At 43.5% G+C, this 26431-nt stretch overlaps 6 protein-coding genes across 7 annotated transcripts in view; 3 read left to right on the top strand and 3 right to left on the bottom strand.

Moving 5' to 3' along the window:
- The window catches only part of LOC108108714 (tyramine/octopamine receptor), a 31284-nt gene extending 17225 nt beyond the window's left edge, over positions 1-14059 (top strand). The window contains exons 2-4 of the mRNA XM_017216847.2: positions 10012-10441; positions 11223-12314; positions 12483-14059. Of these exons, the coding sequence (XP_017072336.1) occupies positions 10124-10441; positions 11223-12314; positions 12483-12875 (1803 nt within the window). The 5' untranslated portion in view covers positions 10012-10123 and the 3' untranslated portion in view covers positions 12876-14059. The remainder of the gene's footprint in view (positions 1-10011; positions 10442-11222; positions 12315-12482) is intronic.
- Positions 14060-14840: 781 nt separating this feature from the next.
- LOC108108717 lies at positions 14841-15853 on the top strand. The gene has a single exon (XM_017216850.1). It carries the CDS (start codon positions 14989-14991, stop codon positions 15628-15630), a length of 642 nt encoding a protein of 213 aa, XP_017072339.1. The 5' UTR covers positions 14841-14988; the 3' UTR covers positions 15631-15853.
- A 253-nt stretch (positions 15854-16106) lies between these two features.
- Positions 16107-20364, bottom strand: LOC108108713. Its single transcript, XM_017216846.2, has 5 exons — positions 20094-20364; positions 19308-19987; positions 18322-19111; positions 16906-18199; positions 16107-16849 (listed from the first exon to the last, which is right to left on the bottom strand). The coding sequence occupies exons 2-5, from the start codon at positions 19971-19973 to the stop codon at positions 16777-16779; spliced, it is 2823 nt and encodes a 940-aa protein (XP_017072335.2). The 5' UTR covers positions 19974-19987; positions 20094-20364; the 3' UTR covers positions 16107-16776.
- Positions 20365-20598: 234 nt separating this feature from the next.
- On the bottom strand, positions 20599-22111 carry LOC108108715. Its single transcript, XM_017216848.2, has 2 exons — positions 22019-22111; positions 20599-21942 (listed from the first exon to the last, which is right to left on the bottom strand). The coding sequence occupies exon 2, from the start codon at positions 21928-21930 to the stop codon at positions 20686-20688; it is 1245 nt and encodes a 414-aa protein (XP_017072337.1). The 5' UTR covers positions 21931-21942; positions 22019-22111; the 3' UTR covers positions 20599-20685.
- A 398-nt stretch (positions 22112-22509) lies between these two features.
- Positions 22510-23361, bottom strand: LOC108108719 (dnaJ homolog subfamily B member 4). Of its 2 annotated transcripts, none has more exons than XM_017216852.2 (2): positions 23259-23361; positions 22510-23151 (listed from the first exon to the last, which is right to left on the bottom strand). In XM_017216852.2, exon 2 carries the CDS (start codon positions 23145-23147, stop codon positions 22761-22763), a length of 387 nt encoding a protein of 128 aa, XP_017072341.1. In that variant the 5' UTR covers positions 23148-23151; positions 23259-23361; the 3' UTR covers positions 22510-22760. The 2 variants fall into 2 exon arrangements, with proteins under 2 accessions (XP_017072341.1, XP_041674204.1); XM_041818270.1 differs by having other exon boundaries at positions 23216-23329.
- Positions 23362-23573: 212 nt separating this feature from the next.
- On the top strand, positions 23574-25019 carry LOC108108716 (60S acidic ribosomal protein P0). The gene is made up of 3 exons (XM_017216849.2): positions 23574-23683; positions 23795-23888; positions 23953-25019. Exons 2-3 carry the CDS (start codon positions 23835-23837, stop codon positions 24850-24852), a joined length of 954 nt encoding a protein of 317 aa, XP_017072338.1. The 5' UTR covers positions 23574-23683; positions 23795-23834; the 3' UTR covers positions 24853-25019.
- The last annotated feature ends 1412 nt before the right edge of the window (positions 25020-26431 follow it).

Genomic DNA, 26431 nt, shown 5'->3' with positions numbered 1-26431 from the left:
TGCTGCTGTCGACTTCTTTTTCGTTTTCATTCCCGTTCGGCGTTCTTCTTCCGGCATGTAAATAAATACGAGAGGAAAGGCGAGGAAAAAACGAGAAATGGAAAATAAAAACGAGAATCGACTATGATTTATTTTGTGTTTGGCACGCACGTTGTCAATATTTGTTGAATTCATCAGGAAAAATAAAAGCGAAACAAAGGCCAGCGGCAAAAGTTTCCCAGCACTGAGCACTTGAGGCGTTTACCTTCCACCCGGCACCCGGCACCCGGCACCCTGCCCCACCTTACCCCATCGGATCCCAATCCTTGTGGGCTCGTAAAGTTGTCGACACACTACTTGAGGCATTGGCGATACCTAAAAAATCGAATCAGTTATTTATGGATATCTCTGGTTCTTTTTCCGCTGCGGCACATGCAAACTGAAAAGAAAAATAAAAACCGAAAACCGTGGGCTAAATATATAGACAATTGTATCGGACAGCAGATGAGCTAAATGCTGGGAGGTGAGGTGAGGACTGTTTCTGACTGACGGAGTGGAAAGGCGGCCAAATCATGCGAAAATGTTCTAGGTTCTGATGGGAAATCGGCGTCTGCGGGCAGATCTGCCTTCTTGGTAAGGCAGACAACGGAAGCCTGGGCAATTGGCAGGCCAATAAATATAAATTGAGTTATGAAAAAATTAATTTTTGATTGCGAGTCTTAAACAAGCTCGTTCTGATATAAGGAGATTGTAAACAAAGTGTGAGTGCCCCCTTAAAACATTAGAGTGGAGACATTTTAGGGTGTAATAGCGATTACATTTCAAAACAATGTTTTTTATGATATATTAATTTAAATTAGTTTTAAAATGATTAGAAAACACTATCCAATGTAAAACTATGTATAAGCAACATCTTTGTGCTGGACATTGATCTACTACATGTGCAGTGAGCCAAAGGGAATTCAATCAACGAGAGTTTTATTTTCATTTCAGTCAGCAATTTGCTGTTCAGAAACTTTGATCCATGGCCCGACACTTGCGATATTCTAAAGTACATATCGTAGGCAAAGTTTTCCTTGTTCTGTGTATATTTTCTTAGCTGACACAAGTTTTTCCGGTTTCGGCTGCTCGATGCCTAAGTGCGACGACACCTGCAGCTGCTCGGCATCAAAAGCGGTGCAAAAGTTGGGCCAAATAAGAAACAAGTTGGACATGTGCGTCCGAGATGAGGAGGACACCCAATAAACAACAATCGAGCAGCATAATTGTGTAGTACATGTCATACGAAGCTTTATATTATATATTTGCATTTGATGCATACAAATTGTTCGAAGCACCATAATATTTCGAGTGATTTGTGAGTGCATGGAACTGGACTCCCAGATCGATGCCCCGGAATGGATATGCGGGTGTGCTAACTTTTTCCCATCAACAAACTTCTAATGGCAGTGGTGGGTAGTGTGGAGTGGGAGAGTGGACCGTGGCAATGGGCTGCCAAATGTGATTTATAGGCATGTCCGTGTCACAGCTAGCGAAAGTACAAAATATGACAGTGAAAATATATCCGGACGGGCAATTGCTGTGAAATATCGAGCGGGAAATTTATGGTCCGAGAAAAAACCTCAACAGATATGTAGATTTAACTCAAAGCGATATATTTATGTGACATTTCAAAATACAAGGCACTGATTAATCCCGATTCATAGGAACCCGCAGATTATCTCCGTTACCGAGAAATTATAGGCAATGCTTCGGCTTTCCGCCTAATCCCCTTGTTGGGCTTTATCATTCGACATCGCTATCTCCGCAGTCAGAACATGTATGGTTAATCCATCATTGCTCTGACAGCTGTCAGGTGGGCGATATTATTGCAGCTCTGACATTTTGATACATTTGCTTAGATTAACTTAATGGGTTGTTTTTAGTTGGAAATGCGTTTGGCCAATTGTATTGAGTGGATTGTGAATGTCATCGCTAGAGGTGTCATAACACCTCTAATATTTAACATGATTCGATTAGGGCAATTCATTTGTGTATGATCAGTCCACTATTTGCGGTTTCTAAGAGAAAACGAATCCCAGAAACCATCAATCAATTTATTTACCTCATATTAGACAGAAGTCAAACAACCGAAACACTCTTTTCAGTGGGACCCACGTGACCATCCGTAAATGCAAGTGACGGATCGTCCTGGTCTCCACTATTTACCTTGCCCATCAAAGTTATCACATCTCTCTGGGTATATATTTTTCCGAGAATCGGGCGGAGTGTAGTTGGCTGAGTAAACAACATAAGGCAACACCACTGGGCCACCAAATTGCATGTAATAAATGCGAGCAAGTAAATTTTGTCGCATGCAGTCAGCGTCAAAGGAAAAGAGTTCCCTCTGCCGGGCACGTACCGACCGAACTTATCCCCTTAACCCCTCACCGCTCCGCTCTAGTTCACAAACACCGAGCAAGTCTACTATCAATTGGGGAATTGTTAGAGGGGGACTCTACTCTGTGTGCCTGACAAATACGCTCAATGTCAAAGCTGCCACTGCGGGGATGCCTCTAGTTGCTCCATCCCGGGCTCCGGCTCTGTCTCAGAGCTGCAGCTTTCTGCTTTCTGGCCCCATATTGATGATCATCATCAACTATCGACTAGATGGCACAGCAATGGAATGAATTTTAAAGCAAGCCAGCATGACAGCAGGGCAAAGGGAAAATTCGGAAAAACAAAAAGGACCCGACTCCATTTTGATTTTGATGCATTTATTCATGGGGGAGCCAGAATCGAAGGAAGTGGCTGCCCTTCCAATCTCAGTGCAAATCCAGAAATGAGGAGCGAGTTAAGTGGGAAACTTCTTGAGCGTTAATTCAGTTACTTTTTACGGCACATTTGCAGGCATCAGAACGCAATCAGAAATGTATAAAAATAATCGAAACAAATCAAGTCGCATTACGATTTTCGATTGCCAAAAGCCAGACATGTCCCCAATCAATGCCAGAGTCCATAAACAGACCCACTTTGTTGGGCGCTGAAGAAGCTTTCACAGAAATGGGGACGTCTGCTCAGTTCTGCTTGGATATGTTATGTCCTATTGCTTTGTGCTTTTCGCAATTGCAATCGTCTGAGGACCGACTAAACTACACTCGAAGAAAATAATGACTGCTTAAATTAAATTCGAGATGAAATAAATTGGTTGATATAAAAAATAAATATGGTTTTCACCAAAATCTTTCAATTAAAATTGTGTGTGACTCTCCTTAAATCTCATCAGTTTTTAGCTCCACTGCTTTTTGCTGAATTGAACAAAAGAATATATTGATGAAGGTGAATCCCTGTCGAATTGTTATATAATATTTATACAAATAAAGTTAACAAAAACAAACCATATTTGTAGATCTAATATCAAAATCTGATTGAAGTAAAACTGAACAAAAAGAATGCCAAAGTTTTTGCATACAAGAGTCATAAGAGTTTATTCAGTATTCATCATCCATTTATTGTTGAGATTCTCTTTCTTTGAAATTGAAAACAATAAGGGCATTTCTTTAAGTGTAGACTGTGAGTCGCCACTTAGACCCAGTGTGTGGGCACTTTGCCTACAAATGAGCTAGCGCAAAGTGGGACGCCGATGTCCTTTTAGTTTTTATGACTGCATCGATCGACCGTAGCTTTTCAATCAAACCCTCAACACGTACGCAGTGGGTTCAGGAAAGTCCAGAGAGGTCCCTGCGCTCCCACGTTGGCCTGCAGAAAGTTTGGCCATAACAATGCTTATTACATTTTGCTTGGCCTTATTCTTTTCGGAGCACGAACTCAATGGAGCGCTAATCTCGCAGCCCCCGAAGCCAATATATATTGTATTTTGTTTTCTTTGGGCGAATGTGTGTGGTCAAGAAGTCTATTGTTTAAACGAAAATGTTTAATTAAGTGAAGAGCAGCGGCAACAATAAAATGATGCAAGGAGAGCAGCTGGCGGATGGCCTGGGAAAAAGCTCATGGGTTGACTGAGGAGCGGCAGATGTTGGCAGTTGGTCCCCAGTTTATATGGGAAGTCGATGGAGAAAGCAGAGAAAAGATCAAGTGCCAGTGGCATATTGAGTGGGAATGCGATACAAGGCAGCCAGGTTGATTGGCCATAAGCTTAGTTAACCATCTGCTGCTGCATAGCAAATCAAATCGGGGCTAAATTGCAATCAAACAAGTTTTCAAGCAACCCACTAGAACGCAATTTGCAATTCCATGACCACTCGCAACACAATCGGCAGACAAACAAAACAAAAAATCGCTCACCCATTTAGGGAAGAATAGAAAAAATGCCCCCGCTGTGGCAACTCTGATTTGTTTGGGCAAAAAATCGAAACAAACAGACAGACAGGAAAAATGAAATCGAATCAATCAAATCAAATCAATTGAAGCTTTCCATGTTTGGAAACTAAACACAGAATGTTTATTTGACTTTTGCGTAGAAAATACGAGCCTGTAGATAAACGGACTTCAACTTGGTCGGCGTTCAGCAGAACACCAATAGCTCTTAGCTAATTGGAAGCGACAACGAGCTTACACAGTTTGGCCAAAAAGATGATATCCTTAATTAGTTTTACAAATTGATTCTGGTGGCGCACCCACAGTGCCTGCCCTGCTGAGGGGCAAGAAGGGAAATCAATTCATGAATAGTTCAACATTTTGGCGTAAGCCAAAACAAAAACAAAACTTTCAGGGTCAGCTAGCTGGGAATTAATGGAAACAGGAAGCTTGACTCGCCCATCCATAAAACAAACACATGTTGAATCGATTAAAAAGTGTGAAACACATCAAAGCGCAAGGAAATTGCTAATGGATCTATTTAAGATATATTTAAGAGCATTTGTTTAACCTCTGGCTTTAACTTTGACTCGGGTCTTGCCATATTTACCCTGCCAAAAATGGCAAGCAAATAAGTAGAACACTCCCAAAAACATGCTAAACTCACGCTCATCAAACTTAAATATGCAAGAACCCTACAAATATTTCAACAATCTCTTGGAGGGGAAATCTGCTCGGGAAGCGTCCACATTGGACGTGTGCCAGCGGAAAATGCATTTCCATTTGCAACTCTGGGCCCGCTGTCAGGACTTCGCATTGCATGGCATCCTTCTGGCCGAGTCCGCGTCCTGCGTTGTTCGATAGGTCTCAGGATAGTGTTCGATTCGCAGGGCACAAAATGTGCATTCGAGTGCAACTTCTGACTGACTGACAGCCTGTGTATGTGCCACACGGACAGGGGAGCTTCCGCAGATCGAACAGCCATTCGCTGGGTTTTCTGCAACTGCAGCTAAATTGATTGCTCCATGTAGTGTTTGGTCAAGTTGTTCGCTCTCGGAAAAGGGAAAATAAATAGGAAGACCTAAAATGGACCCCAATCGAGATTCTGATGAATTTATTACAAAATTGGTATGTGCACCAGCTATAGAATACAGACAATATTATTGGAATCTTTACAAGTCTTACAAATTTAGATTACATCCAAATTGATGTAACGATATATGCTGAAGCTTTAAGGTTTGGTCGTGTTTGAACAGATTACTTTAGGCTTTTCCTATGATAAAATTAAGAATGTATACAATGTAATAGATTGAACTTATCCAATCTAGACTGTACTTATTTGGGCGTGGCCACACTCCCACCCAATTCGAAACACACTTCCGTACATAAATGTTAGCAGCTTACATGGCTGGTTTGCCTTTTGCCAATGATGATGATTTCCATGTTTATCAGTGGCAGGTATGCTCTGGCCTTCTCCCCCGGCTCCTCCCAAGTGCATCAGTGCAGTCCGCCGGACTGACACTTCTCCCTTTTTCTGTCTTCTGTCAATGCCGCTGCGATTCTGCCATAGTTCGCATCAATTTTCGAATGGCTCAGCTCGCATTAACTCCCAGAAACGTGCCGGGTTTCAGGTTCCCGATCCGAGGTCACGACTACAGCATAGCTCGCAAATTGCTGACATTCCGACACGTCGAGCATGCGATTGACATAATTTGGATCAATCTGATTTCGAGAAGAGTTAAAGCGATAATTTAACAGTGTTTAAAATATGTTAAAACTTCTTCTTTCTATTTACGTTGGTTATCATTCTGCATAGGAGATTTAATCAAATAAGGAATAAGTAACTTATCATTCAATGAGCCTTGATCATTTTTAAGATGGGTGTCAACTCTGAAACTTGAAACTTTACACTAAAGCGATGAAACATTTTAATTTCAAAATCCGAAATGTTCGGATAACGAAGTCAATGAAAAGTTAATGAAAAATCTCCAACCAATTTGTATGCCCCATCACCGTTCAATCAGCCAGTTGGCAGCAGCAACGCTCATTACTTTACGGGGAATATTTTCTGCTTCATCAATCTGCTGCTCATTTGGGAAGCAGTCCGGATTTCGCACATGCCTTTATCTCAGGACCCCGACTCCGTCTCCGTCGCCGTCTCCGTCGCCGTCTCCGTCCTCCGACCAATTGCTTTGCACATCAGCGTGTTCTTGTCATTGCCAAACAAAGAGAAGGAAAAATGGCATCGGGCGAGCGAATTTCCCACATGGCGCATGCAACAGCCAGCAAAAAGATGGGAAAAGCGGAAAAACGGAGAGGACACCCAAGAAGAACCGAAATCCACAAGGCAAACAGAACGAAGCATCAACATGTAAACAAATTTGCAACCTGTCGGTGGTTTAATGTATGGCTGATCCGATTCTTTAAAATGCATTAAGCCCCGCAACTTGTGAACGGATTTACTGTTCGGCACACTTTCAATTTTGTAAAATATTTCACTAATCCGTTGAGCCAAAGCGGTCCAGACAGAGGACCAGTGTTAAAGTGTCCCACTTAATCCAATTTCTAGCCCAAAACTGTATCGATAGTCGCGCAATAGAAGCGCAAAACTGCATGAAAGCGGGTTGAAAGCGGACTATAAGTGGGTGGCCTGTGTCCTTGCAGTGCGCGAGTGTCCTGAATGGACCACAGAGCCTGCCATAAGTGGATAAGGCCCTGAAGCTGGCCATAGCCATCCCACGACCTCCTTTTTATTCACCGAACTCGACTGGAATTGCATTTTATTGAGTACAGGTCGACTTTCATTTGGGCCTAGTTCAGATCGGAATAGTTCATTCTCGTACACTGCTCGAAAAGTGCCTACAATGCTAACAAGGAGTGCTTGAATAAACTGGAATCATTTCTTAAAATCTTGTTGGTAATGAAATGCTGTCAATCGGAAAGTACATGAAAGTTAAGAGTTTAAATTTCTCGCAATATATATTTTGTTACCTTTCAACTATTTCTTGCAATGCAGTTCTGGCAAAGCGGAAAGCTGCAAGAACAGTAAATGAACGCAGGTGGAAATTGGCAACGGAGCCATATCTCTGCGGGTTGGTCAGTTGTCAACTGGGCGGCAGATCATCGTCCTTTTATTGCCCCAGGGGGTGGAAAATCGGTGAAGGAGTGGGCGGCGTGGGAGGAGAACCGCAGAGCGGCAAACACACTGCTCTAAGTGCTCAGCATTCCTTTGAGGCCCAATCATGTTTACTTGGGCACGAAAACATTTCATAATTTCCAATCAATTTCACCCGTTTTAATTACGCGTAAAATATTTAAAATTCTCGCAGCTCAAAGAGCTCGCCGCGCAATCAAAGCAAAGCATTTTCATTGCCTTCATTTTGTTTGTTATGGATTTCGTAATTTTCTTAGGGGCTGTGTTTTTGGGCGATGAAATTTTACTTGTGTGTCTGTTGGAATTATTCTACGCCACATTAATCATGCAAATGAAATGAAACATGAAGGGGCGTGGTGGCAAGGTGTGGCGGGGAGGGCGTGGCGGGCACACCCATCAATGCCAATTAACAGAAATTCCCCCAAGATGCATGTGCCGGTGAGTATACATTATTAGTATCTCTTTCGTTCCGTGCGGCAAACTTGATCAGCATCAAAGGCGATTCGACCTCCAGTATTTTTAGCTGGCCAAGTGCCTAATGTGGGCTATAAATAAAGCTCTGTGGGTGGGCTTGATGTCGGGGATGCGTGTATTCTGCAGATATGCCGGAACTCTTGCATATTTAATGAGCATGACACGGCGTAAACTTGAGGAAAACAATGGAGCTGCGAGGCCGGCAGTTGGGAAATGTAGAGGAGAGGGTAAAGGCTTTAAGTTTTCCATTCGATTTTCCCCCGAAAAATAAAGTTGCCAAACTTTGCTACACCATCTCTTCACATCCCCTGATGCAAGCAAACAAATGCTAATGACAAGTTTGCCAAAAAGGACATGCCCATGTGGGCAGAAGCCTGCTCGCTTTTACATATGTATTCAGTAGGAGTACATACAGCCCCGTTCAGTCAAGGTCACTTCGCTTCCTTTGCCGGCGACTGCATAACGAGTTCAAAAAACTTTTCCCCATTCCTCCCAGCTGAACCCAACAGAACTCAAGTCAGGGACAAACTATCCTAAGCCGTTCATTCACACTCACGCGAGCACAAACTCAGTTCCTTGCCTGCTGTTTTTGGCGCTGGTCCCTTAATCAGGAGCTTTTGTAATAGGCTTATCGCCCGGCGGCCAGGACAGGCCAAAAACAAACTGTGGAAAATTCCCTCCCCACGCCTCACGCCTTCTAAGTTTGACTCTCGAACACGAAATATTCAATTACGTCGCGTAGATTCCAGCAGAAAATCAGTTTACCAAAGATAGAAATTTTTGAAAACTACAAATCTAGGGATGGTTTTAAAATTTGTTATTAATGTGAGGCTAGTTCAAATTTTACAATCTGAAATATTTCATGGGTTTTATTAGAGCAATCCATTCAATGCTTTTATGAACTATTTCTGCAGCTTGTATCACTCTGTTGGTAAATTCGCTTTAAGCCCTCTTCAACTCAAATCGCGTTCAGAAACTGCAGTCCAACCAACTAAAAATCGCTTAAAACTTTTTACCCGCCTATTTGGAGAGCTGAAAAAACCGAAAATACATCTCCCATCCCCCGACTAAAAGCTTTACATTTGCAGACAGAAATCAAGGTAGGATTCAGAGGCATTAGCAATCTGGCAGCCAGTCCCACTTCAACCGCCCGTGGAGCGAAAAAACGCGAAACAATTTTTGCTGAATGAAAATGTTTGCTCCAAAGTTGTTCCTTCCTTCCTCCTCCATTTTCAGGACCCCGCTCCGCTGGAGAGTTCAGTTTATGAGCGGGTTATTTTGATTAATGTTCTTTGAACTGCTATCAGGCATGGTTGGCCCGGGAGCAGAACTCAGTATTTGGCAAAAGCTTAGCGGATATTTAAGTGTCAAGCGGAAAAGGAAAGACCAGAGCAACAATTATTCGACGATTGGAAAGTGCGGGGTGCAGTATGCTGACTGGGGAAAACAAGCGAAGGACTCTTAGTTCATTGTCCACGGTTTATCCCTGAACATCTTAGAGTACTCTCTCTGGGAAAAGAATTTACTTAGGGCCACCTGTTCTGCCTCGTTATGGATTGACATTTTTAATTACTTTTAAATATATCATCCCTAGTCGAGATAATGCGACAAGATTTTTCATTCAAATTGTTAATGACCTCCTGACAGTGTTTTCTTAGGCCCGGCAAGAGAGACCACTTGACCTTTTTTCCGGGCTGCCATCTCGTTTTCTTCGGCTGGTGCCTCCCATCATTCGAATGTCCTTTGTGCATGCTTATTGACAAGCTGTAAATAATTTGGATTTGACATGATCTTGATTGCTTGTGCTTAAGTCCCCACATTGTCTGTTCACGAAACTTCCACCCCAACGATGAGGCCTGCCACAAACTTTTGCCTGAAATATGGCTAATAACAATCCGAGAAGCGAATGCTTTTCAAAAGATGCAAATATCTGTAAACCACATCAAAAACGACGCGAGTGAGGGAAAATCAATGCAATATTTATGATTTGCAGAACTTCCTTTAAAATAGGGAAATTTTATTCTTGAGAAATTCTTCAAGACATTTCTCCTCCGAACTAAGTGATGCAACCACATTAATCCTGTTTCCCCCCTCATTTTTCTTCGCAGCCAAAGAAGAGGTACATATCACACATTCCGTCCGCCCTCCTACCGAGACGCATGTAAACGTAAGCGGAGCCCAAAGGAAGCAAGTGGGAGACCCAGGATAGGCGATGCCAAAATGCCAGCGGCAGATCAGATCCTGTTTGTAAACGTCACCACAACGGTGGCGGCGGCGGCTCTAACCGCTGCGGCCGCCGTAAGCACCACAAATTCCGGTAGCGGCGATGCAGTACGTCTGTATACGAATACGGATGCGAGTATGGAAACGGAGGCGGTGGCCAATGTATCAGGTTCGCTGGTGGATGGCCTGACCACCGTGACGGCTGCACTGAGTTCGACTCCGGCTGATGCAGACTCCGTGGGGGAGTGCGGCGGAGCCGTAGAGGAGCTTCATGCCAGCGTCCTGGGCCTCCAGCTGGCGGTGCCGGAGTGGGAGGTAATTATACAGTTATGTTATTAAAAAAAATCTTCTAAAAAAACTAAAAACTACATATCATGCAGTCCGGATTTGAAAACACTGATCATAAGAGACAACAGGTCAAAGGTTAATTACAGTCTCGACTTGTGTTCAGAGAACTTTTAAAAAAGAAATTATTAATGTACGAGTACAGTTGTATGTATATTGAAGGACTTAGCCACCACGATTAAGCGCGAGCTTTCTCCTTTATGGAAAAATGATTTTAAATCGATTCAAGAGGTTCATTAAGGTTTTTTCATATCCACTTCTTAAACTTTGGTAGTCATAAATAAAATGTAGTAAGGCCCTTACGATCTTGATCAAACAATTTTGGGATTTTCGCGAAAATGATTTTTGTTAAAATTACCTTTAATATTCGATATGATAATAGCAGGGGATAGGTGAAACGTGAACTGTAATGAACAAATTAATATTCATTGGCAATAAAAGTCATATTGTTACCGAAAGATACCTTAAATCCCTGCGGTCAGTCTGTACATGCACAAAGCCCTTGGATATACAGAGCTAAAGAAAAAAAAATGTTGCGGCTAATTATAATCTTAACAGTCTAAGAAGCAAGTCGTACAATTTTAAGACAAGAAATACATTCGATATTTTGTATTACATTAGATAGTGTATTAGATTAGTGTATTTATTGAAAGTGTCTATAACGGCTCAACAATATGTTAATATATTTTGATATAAATTAATACCAACAGAAGAATGCCTTCATTTCTCAACTCTTTTTCTTTTTCTATAGGCTCTTCTAACTGCCTTGGTGCTCTCGGTCATCATTGTGCTGACCATCATCGGGAACATCCTGGTGATACTTAGTGTGTTCACCTACAAGCCGCTGCGCATCGTCCAGAACTTCTTCATTGTGTCTCTGGCGGTGGCCGATCTCACAGTAGCTCTGTTAGTGCTGCCGTTCAACGTGGCCTACTCAATCCTGGGTCGTTGGGAGTTTGGCATCCATCTATGCAAGTTGTGGCTCACCTGCGACGTCCTTTGCTGTACCAGCTCTATCCTGAACCTTTGCGCTATTGCCCTGGACCGCTACTGGGCCATTACGGACCCCATCAACTACGCCCAAAAGCGGACCGTGGGCCGCGTCTTGCTGCTCATCTCCGGTGTCTGGCTGCTCTCGCTCCTGATTAGTAGTCCGCCGCTGATCGGCTGGAACGACTGGCCGGATGAGTTTACCAGCGCCACGCCCTGCGAATTGACCTCGCAGCGCGGCTACGTCATCTACTCATCACTGGGATCCTTCTTCATTCCGCTGGCCATCATGACGATCGTCTACATCGAGATCTTCGTTGCAACGAGACGGCGCCTTCGGGAACGGGCCAAGGCCAACAAGCTCAACACAATAGCTCTGAAGTCCGCCGAGCTGGAACCAATGGCTAACTCCTCCCCAGCTGTTGCCTCCACCTCCGGCTCCAAGTCGCGTCTCCTGACCAGCTGGTTGTGCTGCGGCAGGGATCGAGCCCAATTCGCTACGCCCATGATCCAGAACGACCAGGAGAGCATCAGCAGCGAGACCCACCAACCGCAGCTTCCTCAGGATGTTTCCAAATCACAGAGTAATAGCGATCCGCAACTACAACAGCACGTCGTCGTGCTGGTCAAGAAGTCTCGACGCGCCAAGATAAAGGACTCCATCAAGCACGGCAAGGCCCGTGGTGGTCGCAAGTCACAGTCTTCGTCCACCTGCGAACCCCATGGCGAACAGCAGCTCCTACCCGCCGGCGGGGGAGGAGGGAGCTGTAGGGCCGGAGGAGGCCATTCCGGCGGAAAGTCCGATGCCGAGATCAGCACAGAGAGCGGGAGTGACCCCAAGGGCTGCATACAGGTTAAACAGTTTTTCCCTCACAGAAATTTGTTCATGCCAAATTTGGTTGGAATTTGTATTGATGTACCGATGTTAGAATTCCAGTTGAATATGATTGGAATGCAGCTCCTCCAAACATGGTTGGGCACAATCCGTGCAATATTGACTTTGTTCTTACCTTTATTATAGGTGTGTGTGACCCAGGCGGACGAGCAGACTTCCCTCAAGCTAACTCCGCCGCAATCCTCGACAGGAGCCGCCGCCATTTCCGCCACTCCGCTGCAGAAGAAGCCCAGCGGCGTAAACCAGTTTATTGAGGAGAAGCAGAAGATATCGCTGTCGAAGGAGCGGCGGGCTGCCCGCACCCTGGGCATCATCATGGGCGTATTCGTTATCTGCTGGTTGCCCTTCTTCCTCATGTACGTCATCCTGCCCTTCTGCCAGAGTTGCTGCCCCACGAACAAGTTCAAAAATTTTATCACCTGGCTGGGCTACATCAACTCCGGCCTAAACCCGGTCATCTACACCATTTTCAACCTGGACTACCGGCGCGCCTTCAAGCGGTTGCTCGGACTAAACTGATGCGAGTTGGTGGGTGTGGGCGTAGAAACCGCTCATCTGGGTGGTGGTCGGTTGCCAAGGTTCGAACGGGAGAGCTTTACGCAGAGTTTGTGCCAAACTTAAATAGTGGAATTTCAGTTAAGCGAAGATCTCAGTAGATGGTTGGGCCCCTACGTGGTGTACTTCCGATAAGGAAACAGAATCGAACTTAAATCAAATCATAATGCGGCTAACAAAATCGATAATTGTCATAATTGACTAAAGGTGCATCTTAATAACCGATTAGAAATCGTACATCAGATCTAAAAATAAAATTTAAAGCACGTTTTTTGGTCGGAAAAGATCTTCTGTTTCCAGATTTCGTAACTCGGAATCCTTTCAGTTCAGTCACCATGCTGGGGAAAGCTATTCGCCAGGTAGGACGTTTGAGGCACACTTAAATTTGAGAAAACTGTTCAATACTCATACTAAAAGGGGTTGTGCTGGGATAAAAACCAAGGCAATCCAAGGAAATCATCAAAAATACATAGCGAAAAAGTACATAACCGTGCATACATACATACATACATGCTAAGTGACATACCAAACGAGAATAGCATCAAATTGAATTTAATACAAATAAACTAAATGTTTAGGCACAAGATTTGTGGCAACTTTCGTGTTTCACCCTAAGCGTATGGAAAAACCAAAAAGGTGTTAGTTAAATTAATTCTGCGCTCAAAATATGTAAAACAAGTAAGCTAAATACAAACTTCCAAGGAATAAATTATGTTTTCTAGGCATTACTTTAACGATTTGTATTTAAATGTAATTTAATTGTAGGTAAACGCGAAACTAAACTACTACACTTAATGTATACTTTCAATGCGCTTTGAACTATTTGTTAATAATTTAATAATTAATTGTTTTTATGACAGAGCAACAATTGTGTTGAGTGGGCAGCTAAAAGCTTGCGCATCGAAACTTACTTAAGATTTATAGATAAATGTTTAATTGCACTTTACGGATTGCAACTGAGTTAGCGGAATGGAGTACTATAAATCGATGTATAAACTCAAGTACTTACTATATCGTATATATCACAAATGATGTCTTTTAACGAAGATGTACGATAGTTTCACTAATTAACTTGTTTAACGAGCAAAAGCAAGCTAAGCGAAAACGAAAACGAAACAAACAAAAGACAGATTCGAATTAAAGTTATGAAAGAATGTTTGGTTTTTAATTTAAACAGAATGTTGGGATTTTGGGGAAAAACTAAGCAAAGACTTTACAAAATCAATCTTCAAAATTTCGAATATTTGCAATTTTTGTACATATTTGTAGTCTAGACCGGTTTTCAAGTTCATAAATATAACTGAAGTCAACGAAGTGAATTCGCCGGTAAATTGTATTTCCGTATTAGCGCCCACTTTAGTCAATTAATTACGACCAGTGTTACACTTTTATTTTGATTTCCGAAATTGCAATTTTCAACAGATTTTTTATTAGTTTAATATCCTTTTCACTCGTCCAGTTTTTTGTTGTTTTATATCAATATTTTATAAAGTTTACAATTTATTTTTGTGCGTAAAAAACTGAATATTTTTGTGATATTATCTAATAGGGGTGTTAAGACTTTTTAATTTTATGTATGAGATATTATATATATTTTATATTATTTTCGGTACACATTTCTTGAGATATAAAAGTATAAGCTTGAAACTCATGGGTGTAAGCATACATTTTTGGCTGACTGTATTTATTGTAGTGTATATTGTTTACTGTTATATTACCACAAAATATGAACATTTATTTGAATTTAAATTTATTTTAAATAATTGTAGGCCTCTCCTTCCAGATATCACTGTAAGTATTCTGGTATATTTATTCTTTTAAAAGTTTCTGACCCCAACAAATAAAAAAATATGTAGATAGCTATTTATCCGCATTTATCGGCTGTCGTCGATAGCCATTCACAGGGAACAACCACTCAGGTAGCAGCGCTGACTCCCATCACTAAAAGTGTTAGCTTGTAAAATTGTTGAGATTTAAAATTGCTTAGACTGGCTATAATGGTCAGGGTTTGATCCCAAATACTCGTTACCTGCAGACGCAGATTTCGGCGAATACAGGCAGGCAGAACGTGAAACAGATGTATATAAACTACAGCCGCTCCTCAGCGATCAACCAGACCATGGATACTTCCGAATCGATGAATACGTATACGGAGGGAGACCATCTGAACGGCTCCTTTCGCCTGCAGTGCTCGATGTCCTCTTTGGACTTGGAAAGTGAAAGTGATTTATCTCTCGCTTTCGAGCGCGAAGAGCAGTCTCCAGATGGAAGCTGTGACGAGCTACCGGCCTTCGAAATCCGCGCCTTCTCGCCCCATGGGCGCACTCCTTCGCCCATCGACGACCTCAACCTTTCGGACATCGAGACTCCCACGCAGCCGCTGAGGCAGCAGGTTTCTCCGGAAGAAGATGAGCCCTCACGCAGGAATGATCCACAATACGTGGCCCTGCACGAGATAAACGCCCAGATAAGCCCGCCCAGCGACGCCAATGACTCCAACAGCCTGGAGACAATATTCGAGGGAGTCTTCCTAAGCACACCGCCTCGCGAAAAGGTCACCAGCTCCAATTCCCGCTTCACGCCCAAGCGCAGCCGGGCGAATCTCATTGAACTAATGGCCATTGGAAACCGTCTGCACGGTGGCAAGGAGAACCAGTCGCCGGGAGCGCGGGTCTCCGATCCGCAGTCGCCATCGCCTCCAAAGGACCCTAGCAAGTAAATACCCAACTGATTCCAACCAAAGCCATGGAGCCCTCGCTCAGACTGCCATCGACGTTTTAGACTAAGTTAGCATTTACCTGAATTAGTGATTCTACCCGGCCAGCAGGTGTACACCTCGATGTGTATTCGCGGCTGATCCTTGAGTTAATCTTCGCTACGTGCCCTGCGTTTTCTAATGTCAGTGTTAAATAAAGATTGTCTTACCATGTTTCAAACATTAACCTGAGGTGCGGTTGTTATATTTTGGTAAATAATACAGGTAGTCAAGAAGGTGGAATATTTCTCAACGAATCCGTGGTACCTGGACCAGTACCGCCAATAAAACAAAAATAGTTTCCACTGAAAAAACTAAAAAAAAATAGCCTAGATCAACTTTTATGACCAATATCCCTTATTTAAGGAAAAAGTCATGTAAACCTTCTTAAGCCCCTTAATAGCAGCCGATCAAGTTATTAGTGTGTAAACGTTTAGTAGTTCAATAAAAATGAATATCTATTTTGATATACTTATTTGAAATGTAATGGACTTGAGTATCGCAAGATTATATACAAATAAATCGAAGAAGTTGTTTGTCGTTTCTAAATACTATTATCCAAGACTTGGATTCCAAGTATTAAAAATGAATGTAGTTCTCCCGAATACAACACTAATCGAAATTGATTACCAAAAATACATTTAATGATATTTTTTGGACGATGTTTGTCTTAGGACTAGGGATCTTATATTATGCCTAAGCTTTACTTTATGTAAAAAGGTACAAAAATAAGTATTTTTCATTGATATCTTAGTGGAAGATACTGGAGCACCACTTTGTGAAAGTGGTTAGATAATTCGCGTCTTATACGAAATCAAATATGGATGCAAAGCTTGAACTTAAAATAAAAATAATTGTGACGAGCATTTTTAGAAATAAACAGTTATAAAATTGGGAATGTTTCTCAGGTTCTAGAACACATTCAAAAGTAATACAGTGGCCAGGATTGGATAGCAAGGATTATATAACTTCAAAGATTTTTAAGACATGTGCGAATGTCAAATAACGGATGAGGTAGTTCTCCCTGTTCCATGTTCATTGCCTCTGTCTCTATATGGCAGTTTGAAATCGCTTCTGCTCTGCTATTCCAATCTTTTTTTACGCGTTTAATCAGAAGTTCTTTGAATGACGTGACGCCGAGAACACTTTAACGCGCAGTAATCCAGGGTTGACCTCTTGCCATCTGAAATATCATTAGATTTAAAGACCTTTTTAAGAAAGTTGATCTATGGAACTCACCGTAATCGACGTTCGCCCAACCTTGACTTCACTCTGTTTTTGATGGTGGACACTCCGTTAGCGCTGTGCAATCCACGCCCCGTTATTATAAACACGTGCTTGTAAACGCGTGTGGTGTTGCGCAGAACAGTTATGTGACGGTCGAGGAACAGATCTAGGCAGCTGATCGCCTCTACAGTGTGCAGGTAGTGCAGGTCTAGCAGGTCCGGGTTGTTCTGGGTGTGCCGATGCACTTCCATGATGCAATTGGCCGCCCTCTGGTTAAAGACGTCGATCTTCTGCTTATGCAAATTGGCTATTTCAGAATAGTAAAGCGCGACGGTACCGTTGCCACGCTGTACCGCCTGCTTGGCCTTCAAGTAGCACTCGGCTTTCAACTGGGAGTGATGAGCGGCCATATTGCGCGTCTCCTCAAAGTCACGTAGAGCAGCGCACTTGGCCTCTTCATGTAGCTGAGGGGAGCGGCCAGTGTTGGATGAACTTGAACTGGAACGCTGACCTTGGTTTAAGGAGTTCTGTTGCACTTGTGTTTGCTGGTGCTGGTGCTTCCGTACTTCCAGTGCAACTTGAGCACTGAGCTTTTCACCCTCGCGAAGAGCCTTTTCATACAGTTCTGCTTCACTCAACGTACTCTGGACGTTGCTGTCCAAGACCTCGACCGTTTGACCGTAGTTACTGCCAGTAGCTGCAAAAACCTCGAGCACAGTTTCTCTGGGGATTTCGGGGAATGTCTCGCATAGCTTCATTTTGGTTAGATGGGTGGCGATATCGTTAGGTGGCTGCTTGCGGGCTGCCAATTCGGCTGCCTGCTTGGCGGCTAGCTGCTCGCTATTGTATATGCTCCAGGCAAGCTCCATGTCTAGCAGTTCGCCAACATTGCTGGGCGATTCTCTGCAGTCGGCGTAGTCCGGGTGCTTGATAAGACGGGCAAACTGCTCATCATCGCGTAGGGTCTGTTGACGTTGTTCCTCCAGTTGGTTATAAACGGCCTCCATCCACAGCATGTAAAGCTGCTTGGCTAGCTGGCGGGGCACAAATATTTTTGTGGCGGGGAGCAGTTCTAGCTCTGGCGGGAACATTTCGTTGTCTGTCTCAAACTGAGCGCGTAGCTGCTCAATTAGAGTCCCGCCCAGATCCATTTCCAGCAATGTATTGTCTTCAGGGTCCTCTTCTTCCGGCTCGTCAAGCTCTGAAACTTCGATCGATTCTGCCAATTTGGGCACGATAGGTTGATCCAGAATCGCATTACGGATGTCGCGGATTTTACGAGTGTGCTCCGAGTATTGTTCGTCGCCTAAAAGATTATATTCATATTAGCTTTAATTGGTCAAAAGTAAAACTCACAAGGCAAATGGATGATATTCTATATGAAATACCTTTACCCTTCCTTCCAATGCACGTACGTATATATCTTACCTAACACGAAGCAATTCTGGATTTGCAGCTGCAATTCTTTATTGGTGGAAGTCGAAATTCGTTTGTTTCTAGGTTGACGCTGCGGCTTCGGTGCAGTCTTAGTTACAGTCGGAGTTGGTGATGACGACAGTACAGTGGGAGCTTGTGATTCTTGGCTCCCCATCGTCCTATCGCAGTCGCATTGAAACTCCACTGCCTCCTCGGTACTTGTGGTTTCCTTCAATCGGAACTGATCCGAGTACGTGGCATCGTTTAACTCGTCCTCCTTTAACAGAATATCGACGGCCCAGTCAACGTCGGCCTGACACTTGACGAACAGATCCCAGAGGCCAGTTATCTCTTTGTTCGGATACATCTGGCGCAGAAGTGCAAATCCTTTTGGTTCGTTACGGCAGTCTAAGCAGTGCCTCTGAAACGTCTTTGTCTCAATGGACTCCGCCGTTGATGGCGCATCCTCTATTTTGGCATTGTCGCGAAGAAGCTCAATCAGCGATACCTCACTCTTTGCTGAAGCTGGAGCAGAAGGAGCAGGAAGAGAATCCGGAACTGCCGAAGCAGAAGCAGGATATGCAGAGTCCGCTATCTGGGACCAGTATGATGGCGCTCCCTGTTCGTAGGGCACCCACGATTGTGAATTGGCATTTCGCTTTAGGCTGTCATTCTGAGGAGCTGGGATTGCTGCTTCCAATGACTTGTTCTCCTCAAATGCAGTTATGACAGGAACTGAAGGAAGGCGCGGGTGTTGGCGCAGTTGCGGTAGGTCTACCGAGTACTTTGTCTCCTTCATCAACTATCACACAACAAAATAGAGTTATTTAATTATAATAAAACCAAAATATAATGTTTGTCTAAATAAATTGTAACTTTTCGTGCGCTATAAAATACGAAAAGTTTTCAATTCCGCTCTTTAATTCTGGATTCTGCTCGGTTCGTGGAAACAATTTTGTATTTTCAAAGATTTAAAAAAGTGTAATTTACATTCTTACCTGAATGAGGTCACTGACAGTGGTACGCTCGAAGCGATCCAGCATGCGCTGGATGCTCTGCCGTGGGACATTGTGTACGTTCTTCTGGGCCAGCTGGCTGGCCGACTTACACCAACTGGTTTGTGGTTCAAGCAGCTCCAGGACGTATCCATAGCGGACGGCAGTCTGGACATAGGGTTGCATCTCCCATACCATCGTGTTGGTGTTATCCACGATAATGGGGCTCCAACCGATTGCAGCCTTCTCACGGACTCGCCCTTGATTCCAATCGTGGGCGGCTGGTATCAAGGTGGGATCGAAATCATAGCCGCGGCGTGTATAGAAGTAGTCGTCCGAGCTGAGGACAAAGTCGCTCACCTCGTGCCGCTCGAGTAGGTGGGCTTGGCGAAGTAAGGATTTAGCCAGTGTAGTCTTTCCACTCCCGGGAGGGCCACGCATGATGATCATTAGTTTGTGGCCCGCCTGAGCACGCTGGCAGATAGAGTTTAGCTGTTTGTTGCTCTGGTTATTGTTCATATTGCTGGGGTGGCACATTCTGATGGAGTTTGGGGCTACAGCTGAGGCAAATTTTTTTGGAGTACCGCTGCTTCTGGTCTGGTTACCCTTGTTATTGCCCACCAAGAGCGCCAAATCGGCTTGGTCAGCGGAATTTCGCGCTGCCGACATGGCGTTTGTTTACTCTGCGTAAGAGGATCGTTTAGAGTGGTTCAACCAAAGTAATGCGCAGTAATCAGCACACTTCCCCACCCCCAAGAACCCCTTATCGCATCAGGGTGCCGAACTCACCAGTATCTGACCAAACGGAGATTCATCGATCTCAGGACTGCAGGCAGAGGTTGAGTTTCTCTCGATTATTTACTGTACCCACTTCTAAGGTAACTCTTGTGAACTCGAACTTCTTCGTTTGTTTGTTTCTAGGAAACGGGAGCTCTGTGTATCACATACGGGAATTTGCTGCATTGCCAAGTGGGAAAAACCACGTCCGAATCGGTCACTAGTTATCGATAGGCATCAGTGTTGACAATAACATATCAATTTACACGCCAGAAAGACGGAACTCTATAGTCCTATAAGCACCGATAGAACATCTGCTTAAGTTTAAATTTAAACATTAATCCAATAATAATTAATCATCAAAGATGAATTTTTATAAATAACATAAGTTAACATTTGTTTGTGACGCGATATCGCGATAGGTATTGCCAATATTAAAGACTTAATCAAACAACAAATAGTTGATCACTTATTATTTTTTTTAATGATTAAAGTTATAAAAAATCAAATAAAGAACTAAAACATCTTATTGTTTTGTTTATTAATGAGGAACTGAAATTCAATTCTCATGTCTCCTTCGATGTATGTACCTTCTGTTATGACTTCAGAGTAGCTTTTTAGCTAAGAAGTATGCGGAAAACGATGAAGCAACTACTAAGATTAAAATGTATAACCTCCTTTTTGGTTGTTTATCAACCGGCCACTTACTCCCGACCACCGATGTTCCCTTCTCTAGGACTTTGGCTGTACGTGTTCTTGCAGAAGACAGAACCGATCTAGAATCATGAACTATACCGGTAATGGATATCTTATTTGCCCTATCTAAGCTTGATCTAATCTTATAGCTTATAGGAGAGCTAAGAAATGAATCCGTCTTGGATTTAGTCCACTTCCAACTATTGGTTCCACCTATAGATTTTTTAAGACCCACAAAGGTCGAATTCGCGCTGGCAGTGCCCTTACGAAGTGATCCTGCAATCCATTTCCAGAAGTTGAAGAGGGCTGTGACTCTTTTATTAGTTGCATCTCTGGCAGCATATGAATAACCGCTGCGTGATCCTTGGGTTAATGTTTCCACAACGACAGCTTTGGAAGCTGAAGATATTCCGGTCTCTGATCCCTGGATAAATGTTTTGGCCACTACTTCCGCAGCCGCATTCAATGGAAGTTGCGGTTGAGGTGGAATCGGAGAAGTTACGACCCTAGGTCCGTGGGCTATTGTCTTGGCAACGACTTCGGCAGCAGAGGTTAAAGAAGTATTTAAGGTCTTTGAAGAAATTCTCATATTTAATCCTGGATTTAGTTTGCCGATCCCTAGAACTCTTTTCGATCTTAAAGCCACTAGCCAACATATCAATGTCCATAAGGATGAGGGGTGTATTTCATTCAGTTCCTGAACACCAACTTGTGGGATGACTGGCTCCGGATTTGGTATCGGTGGAGATGATCCCCGAAATATCCTGTAGGACACATAGGCCCCCATTATCACGCCTCCAATAAATATAGCCACTTCGATATTTTTGTAAAACATATCTGGAGTAGGATTGGAGGGCATTGGGAAAAATGGACGTGCCAGTCCAACAAGGCTATTCAGGTCAGATTTTTTCATATGATCGACGACCAGAATGTCGTCCGACCGAGGATTGGAATAATCGTGAGATGCGCGCTTTCGGGGGTCCATCAGAACGCGATAGGCGTTGTGTATTTTAAGGAACTGATCCGTTCCGCTTTTGTTTTTGTCGGGATGGCATTGTAAGGACAACTTGCGAAAAGCTTCCTTAATCAGGTTTTCGCTGGCATTTCTGTGCAATCCCAATACGTGGTAGTGATCTTGGTAGACGTCGCTCATTCTCGATGCGCACTGAAATATACATGTACATATATACACATTTCTTAATAATAATAATTGGAAATTAATTAACACTTCCTGCGGTTACCTCCTACTGGAACGAATTAGTGGGAAGTCCCAAATAAAAATGTTTCTCTCCGGTCAATTAAAACATCTACAAAGAGCGGAAAACGCGCATTGATCCTATCGAGTTATCGGATCGAGAACGTAGAAATACTAACTTTTCGCACTAACTTTTTTTTTTTGTTCAGCTCTATCATGAAACTATCGTAGGTAAGGATAAATAAGTAGTTTTTGAAATACTGTCCTATATTACTTTCTATAGTATTTAAAAAGTATAATCAAATGTTATGGTGGAAAATACAAATTAACTGCTATCGACTTAGTTTATTGAAAATTTAAAATCAATATAAAAAGTATTTTATAGTGCAAAAACGGTAGGCATTTAGCTTTTCTAACCTCTCTGTGGACTTTTTTCTGCGATCCCCAAAAACTTTAATATACTATGTAAAAGTTTCAATATATTTTATACACATTTTAGATCAAATTCAAAATATAAAAAATATTTAATAACCGTAATTAAGATTTAACAATTTAATTTAATCTTCGAATTATAGATTAGAGCTATTTGCACAGATCAGATATTTTTGTAATCGTTTCGAGAACAATCGATTCGATTTATTGGACTAACAATACTAAAAAAAAACAGGATAAGCCAAATCAAGCGGTCGATAAATAAGTCACTTAAAACAGTCTAAAAACTACGCAGCGATACTCCTTTAAAGATTCGTTAGCCATGTCGGCGGATGCTTAATTCTTAAATTAAAGACTTAATCCGAGGATGATCCCTCATTATTGGTAGCAGGCTCTTTTTTTCTACTGAAGAACTGAAAGGTCTTGTAGGCGGCGAAGGCAAAGAGTACGGTTCCTCCGACGGCACACATGAATGGCAGCATGTCTGACGTGGGCTGGGCAAAGGTCGCCGGTTCGTCACCGTATTTGAGACCCTCTTCTCCAAACTGGTCGTATATCTGGCGTTTTTCCTTGTCAGACAAGACTTCGAAGGCGGCCACTACTTCCTTGAACTGCGCCTCGGCCTGCGGATGGTCGTTCTTGTCCGGATGGTAGCGGAGCGCCATCCGGCGGTAGCCTTTCTTGACGTCTTCGTTGGATGCATTTCTCTCGATGCCCAAAATCTTGTAGTAGTCTTTGCCCATTGTACTAAAATAGGTGAATAATCCTTTATTAGGTTGCAGGTCACTCCCAGAGATAATATATTTGATGCCCCAGATTTGTAATTTGTGGGTGTTGAGGTATTTTACACGTACTGTTTAAGAGATTCTATACGTTGATTAAAAACAATACTATTGATATTTTTTTTGCCCGCCACAGCTGAGCAGACAGAGTTGCCGTACTTAAAGCAGACCTCTTAAGGGAAGGTTACCTTGTTACGTTTAACATAACATTTGTGTTTCGACTATTCAGAAATTTAAAATGTAGAACTTGTTTTAAATATGTGCCCAAACTTGGTTTATCGCAATTTAAGCTTGTAAGCGAACTTGAATTTAAAATTGAATGAACCACTTTACGGCACTGTTAAAAGTGGTTCAGCTTAACGTGCGTATAACAGCGCGGTGTTACTGTGCGTTTAACAGCACAGTGTGCGCAACAGCACACTGTAAGGTCACTTGTTTCCGCCACCAACTTACCTTCTTTCCGTTCTGTGAGCGAAAACCAAAAAGTCTGTGCTTTGGTAAGTGTTAAAAAAAAATTACGAAATAATGATGATTCAAGTGTATATTCGAGCGTCTGAGCACCCATTCTCTTCCTTTGGTAACCGGTAATCGTATGATGTTCTTTGCAGTTCTTAAATTCACCCAACGAGTCCCTAATACACAATCAAAATGGTTAGGGAGAACAAGGCAGCATGGAAGGCTCAGTACTTCATCAAGGTTGTGGTAAGTACCGTCGCTCACCACGCTCGAGGGACGCCAAACTAATCCTCGGTAATCCTCATTTTAGGAACTCTTTGACGAGTTCCCCAAGTGCTTCATCGTGGGCGCTGACAACGTGGGATCCAAGCAGATGCAGAACATCCGTACTAGCCTGCGTGGACTGGCCGTCGTGTTGATGGGCAAGAACACCATGATGCGCAAGGCCATCCGCGGGCATCTGGAGAACAACCCCCAGCTGGAGAAGCTGCTACCCCACATCAAGGGCAACGTGGGCTTCGTGTTCACCAAGGGCGATCTCGCTGAGGTGCGCGACAAGCTGCTCGAGTCCAAGGTGCGTGCCCCAGCCCGTCCCGGAGCCATTGCCCCTCTGCATGTCATCATCCCGGCTCAGAACACTGGCTTGGGACCCGAGAAGACTAGCTTCTTCCAGGCTCTGTCCATCCCCACCAAGATTTCCAAGGGAACAATTGAAATCATCAATGACGTGCCCATCCTGAAGCCCGGCGACAAGGTCGGCGCTTCCGAGGCCACTCTGCTCAACATGTTGAACATCTCGCCCTTCTCGTACGGTCTGATCGTCAACCAGGTGTACGACTCTGGCTCCATTTTCTCGCCCGAGATCCTGGACATCAAGCCCGAGGATCTGCGCGCCAAGTTCCAGCAGGGAGTGGCCAACCTGGCTGCCGTCTGTTTGTCCGTGGGATACCCCACCATCGCCTCGGCCCCTCACAGCGTTGCCAATGGATTCAAGAACCTGTTGGCCATCGCTGCTACCACCGAGGTGGAGTTCAAGGAGGCTACCACCATCAAAGAGTACATCAAGGACCCCAGCAAGTTTGCCGCCGCTGCCTCGGCCTCGGCTGCCCCTGCTGCCGGTGGAGCTTCCGACAAGAAGGAGGAGGCCAAGAAGGTCGAGTCCGAGTCCGAGGAGGAGGACGATGACATGGGCTTCGGCCTGTTCGACTAAGCTGGATACAGTAAGCCCAGCACCGGCGCCCACGGGCCATTGCTTCTGCTTTCGACATTTACCCACTAAGACCCTCGATTATGTTTTCTATGTGCAAATCATTGCCGCGGTTTGACGGACCCAATGGCAAGTTGCATTAAACATCCTGTAAACTGCTCGAAAGCACACTCAAATGCCTTTTGAATTAGTAGTAGTTGACAGTGGTTGGGGATCCTCTTTGGAATTTACAGACTTATGCCATTTTATTCCCCTTTAAAGGACCAGCAGACAGCAGGTGCCGCCTGCATCTGCTCCCGCCCCTCCGGATATTTACAAAGTAATTACTTGTGATAAAATAAATTTCACAAGATGAGAAAAGTTTAAAGTTTCTGCTGCTGCTGCTGCCATTGCCGTCGTCGGCGACTTTTGCGATTTCTTTCGCTTTTCGCAAAAGCAGTCGGCGACGGCGGAGCTCATAAAAATTCAATTTGTCTTGACAAAATACGCAAGAAATTAAGAATGTGCCAAGTGGCGGCAAAAGAAACTTTCCCTTTTCCCCGTTTCCCATTTTCCTGCACATTTCTTTCTCGTCTGGCGGGCGAAAATGAGTTACGCGACTGGGGCGTGAAATAGCCACGCCCTCGCGGCAATGTGTCGCCCTCCAAAAGTGAAGGGCGGAGTGGGCCGCGGTACGGAAAGGGGAAGCTGGCGTAGCAGGAGCCTCGGGCCAAGTTAAACACTGCATAAATAGCCGGGACCAAAATGTAAGGCTCTGACGAAAATAAATCCTCCGCAGGCCTTTGTGGACTACAGAGATGGAATCGTGAGCAAGGCCTTAGTAATTGATTATAGAATCGAGAAATCGGATTTGTAAACTTTTCCAGTCATCTTCTGATGAAAAAACGTAAAATTAATACAAAAGATTGAGCATCTTGCTCTCCATGACTAGAACAACCCAGTTCGTTAAAAGTTAAATATTAAAATTAAAGAAATGAGTTAACCAATTTATATTATGTTTGTTCAAGATGTTTTGTGGAAGGTATGAGAACCGATGGTATCTAATTATCCAGGACCTATAACTTTTCTAAAAGACATCCTAATTTCGATGAGTTTTTCTTTAACATAAAACCGATCATCAACATTAAATTAAATGTATTTTACAACCTTATTTTCTATCTCTATCATTCGGCGTGTCACGGTTTCATCGCTATTTGCAGTATGTCTCGATGTGGATCCCATTTGGCTTTGAGATAAATTAATAAAGACATTGCATAATTTCAGGCGCCGCTGGCGGCAAATATACACAGGAATTAGCATAAACTGTGGGGCATTCCCCAATCTACGCCTGACCCTCCCATGACCATTCAGCATTCACCACCCACAAACTTACCGCCCACCACCCACCACCCACCGCTTGCCACTCAATCAGCAGCAAGCGACATTTGAAATCAAAATGCGATTGGCAAAATGATTTGCTTCAATTTTTGTGATGCGCATAACAAATGAAGTTTGGACATTTGGACAATTGATTGGGACAGCGGCCATGTGTTGGGGAGCGGGAGTCTGGGAATCTGTGAATCTGGTAGTCAGGAAGGATGGA

The sequence above is a fragment of the Drosophila eugracilis genome, unplaced genomic scaffold (assembly GCF_018153835.1).
Source record: "Drosophila eugracilis isolate 14026-0451.02 unplaced genomic scaffold, ASM1815383v1 contig_2154, whole genome shotgun sequence".
Taxonomy (NCBI): Eukaryota; Metazoa; Arthropoda; class Insecta; order Diptera; family Drosophilidae; genus Drosophila; species Drosophila eugracilis.
This window is presented reverse-complemented; position numbering and strand designations above follow the sequence as displayed.

Excerpts from the sequence above, each read along its gene's own strand:
- LOC108108717 (XM_017216850.1), top strand. The coding sequence starts at position 14,989 with ATGTATATAAACTACAGCCGCTCCTCAGCGATCAACCAGACCATGGAT.
- LOC108108713 (XM_017216846.2), bottom strand. The coding sequence starts at position 19,973 with ATGTCGGCAGCGCGAAATTCCGCTGACCAAGCCGATTTGGCGCTCTTG. Across the intron at positions 18,200-18,321 it reads CCAGAATTGCTTCGTGTTAG|GCGACGAACAATACTCGGAG; the intron begins GTAAGATATATA and ends ATAATCTTTTAG. Across the intron at positions 16,850-16,905 it reads TTGGGCGAACGTCGATTACG|ATGGCAAGAGGTCAACCCTG; the intron begins GTGAGTTCCATA and ends ATGATATTTCAG.
- LOC108108715 (XM_017216848.2), bottom strand. The coding sequence starts at position 21,930 with ATGAGCGACGTCTACCAAGATCACTACCACGTATTGGGATTGCACAGA.
- LOC108108719 (XM_017216852.2), bottom strand. The coding sequence starts at position 23,147 with ATGGGCAAAGACTACTACAAGATTTTGGGCATCGAGAGAAATGCATCC.
- LOC108108716 (XM_017216849.2), top strand. The coding sequence starts at position 23,835 with ATGGTTAGGGAGAACAAGGCAGCATGGAAGGCTCAGTACTTCATCAAG. Across the intron at positions 23,889-23,952 it reads AGTACTTCATCAAGGTTGTG|GAACTCTTTGACGAGTTCCC; the intron begins GTAAGTACCGTC and ends TCCTCATTTTAG.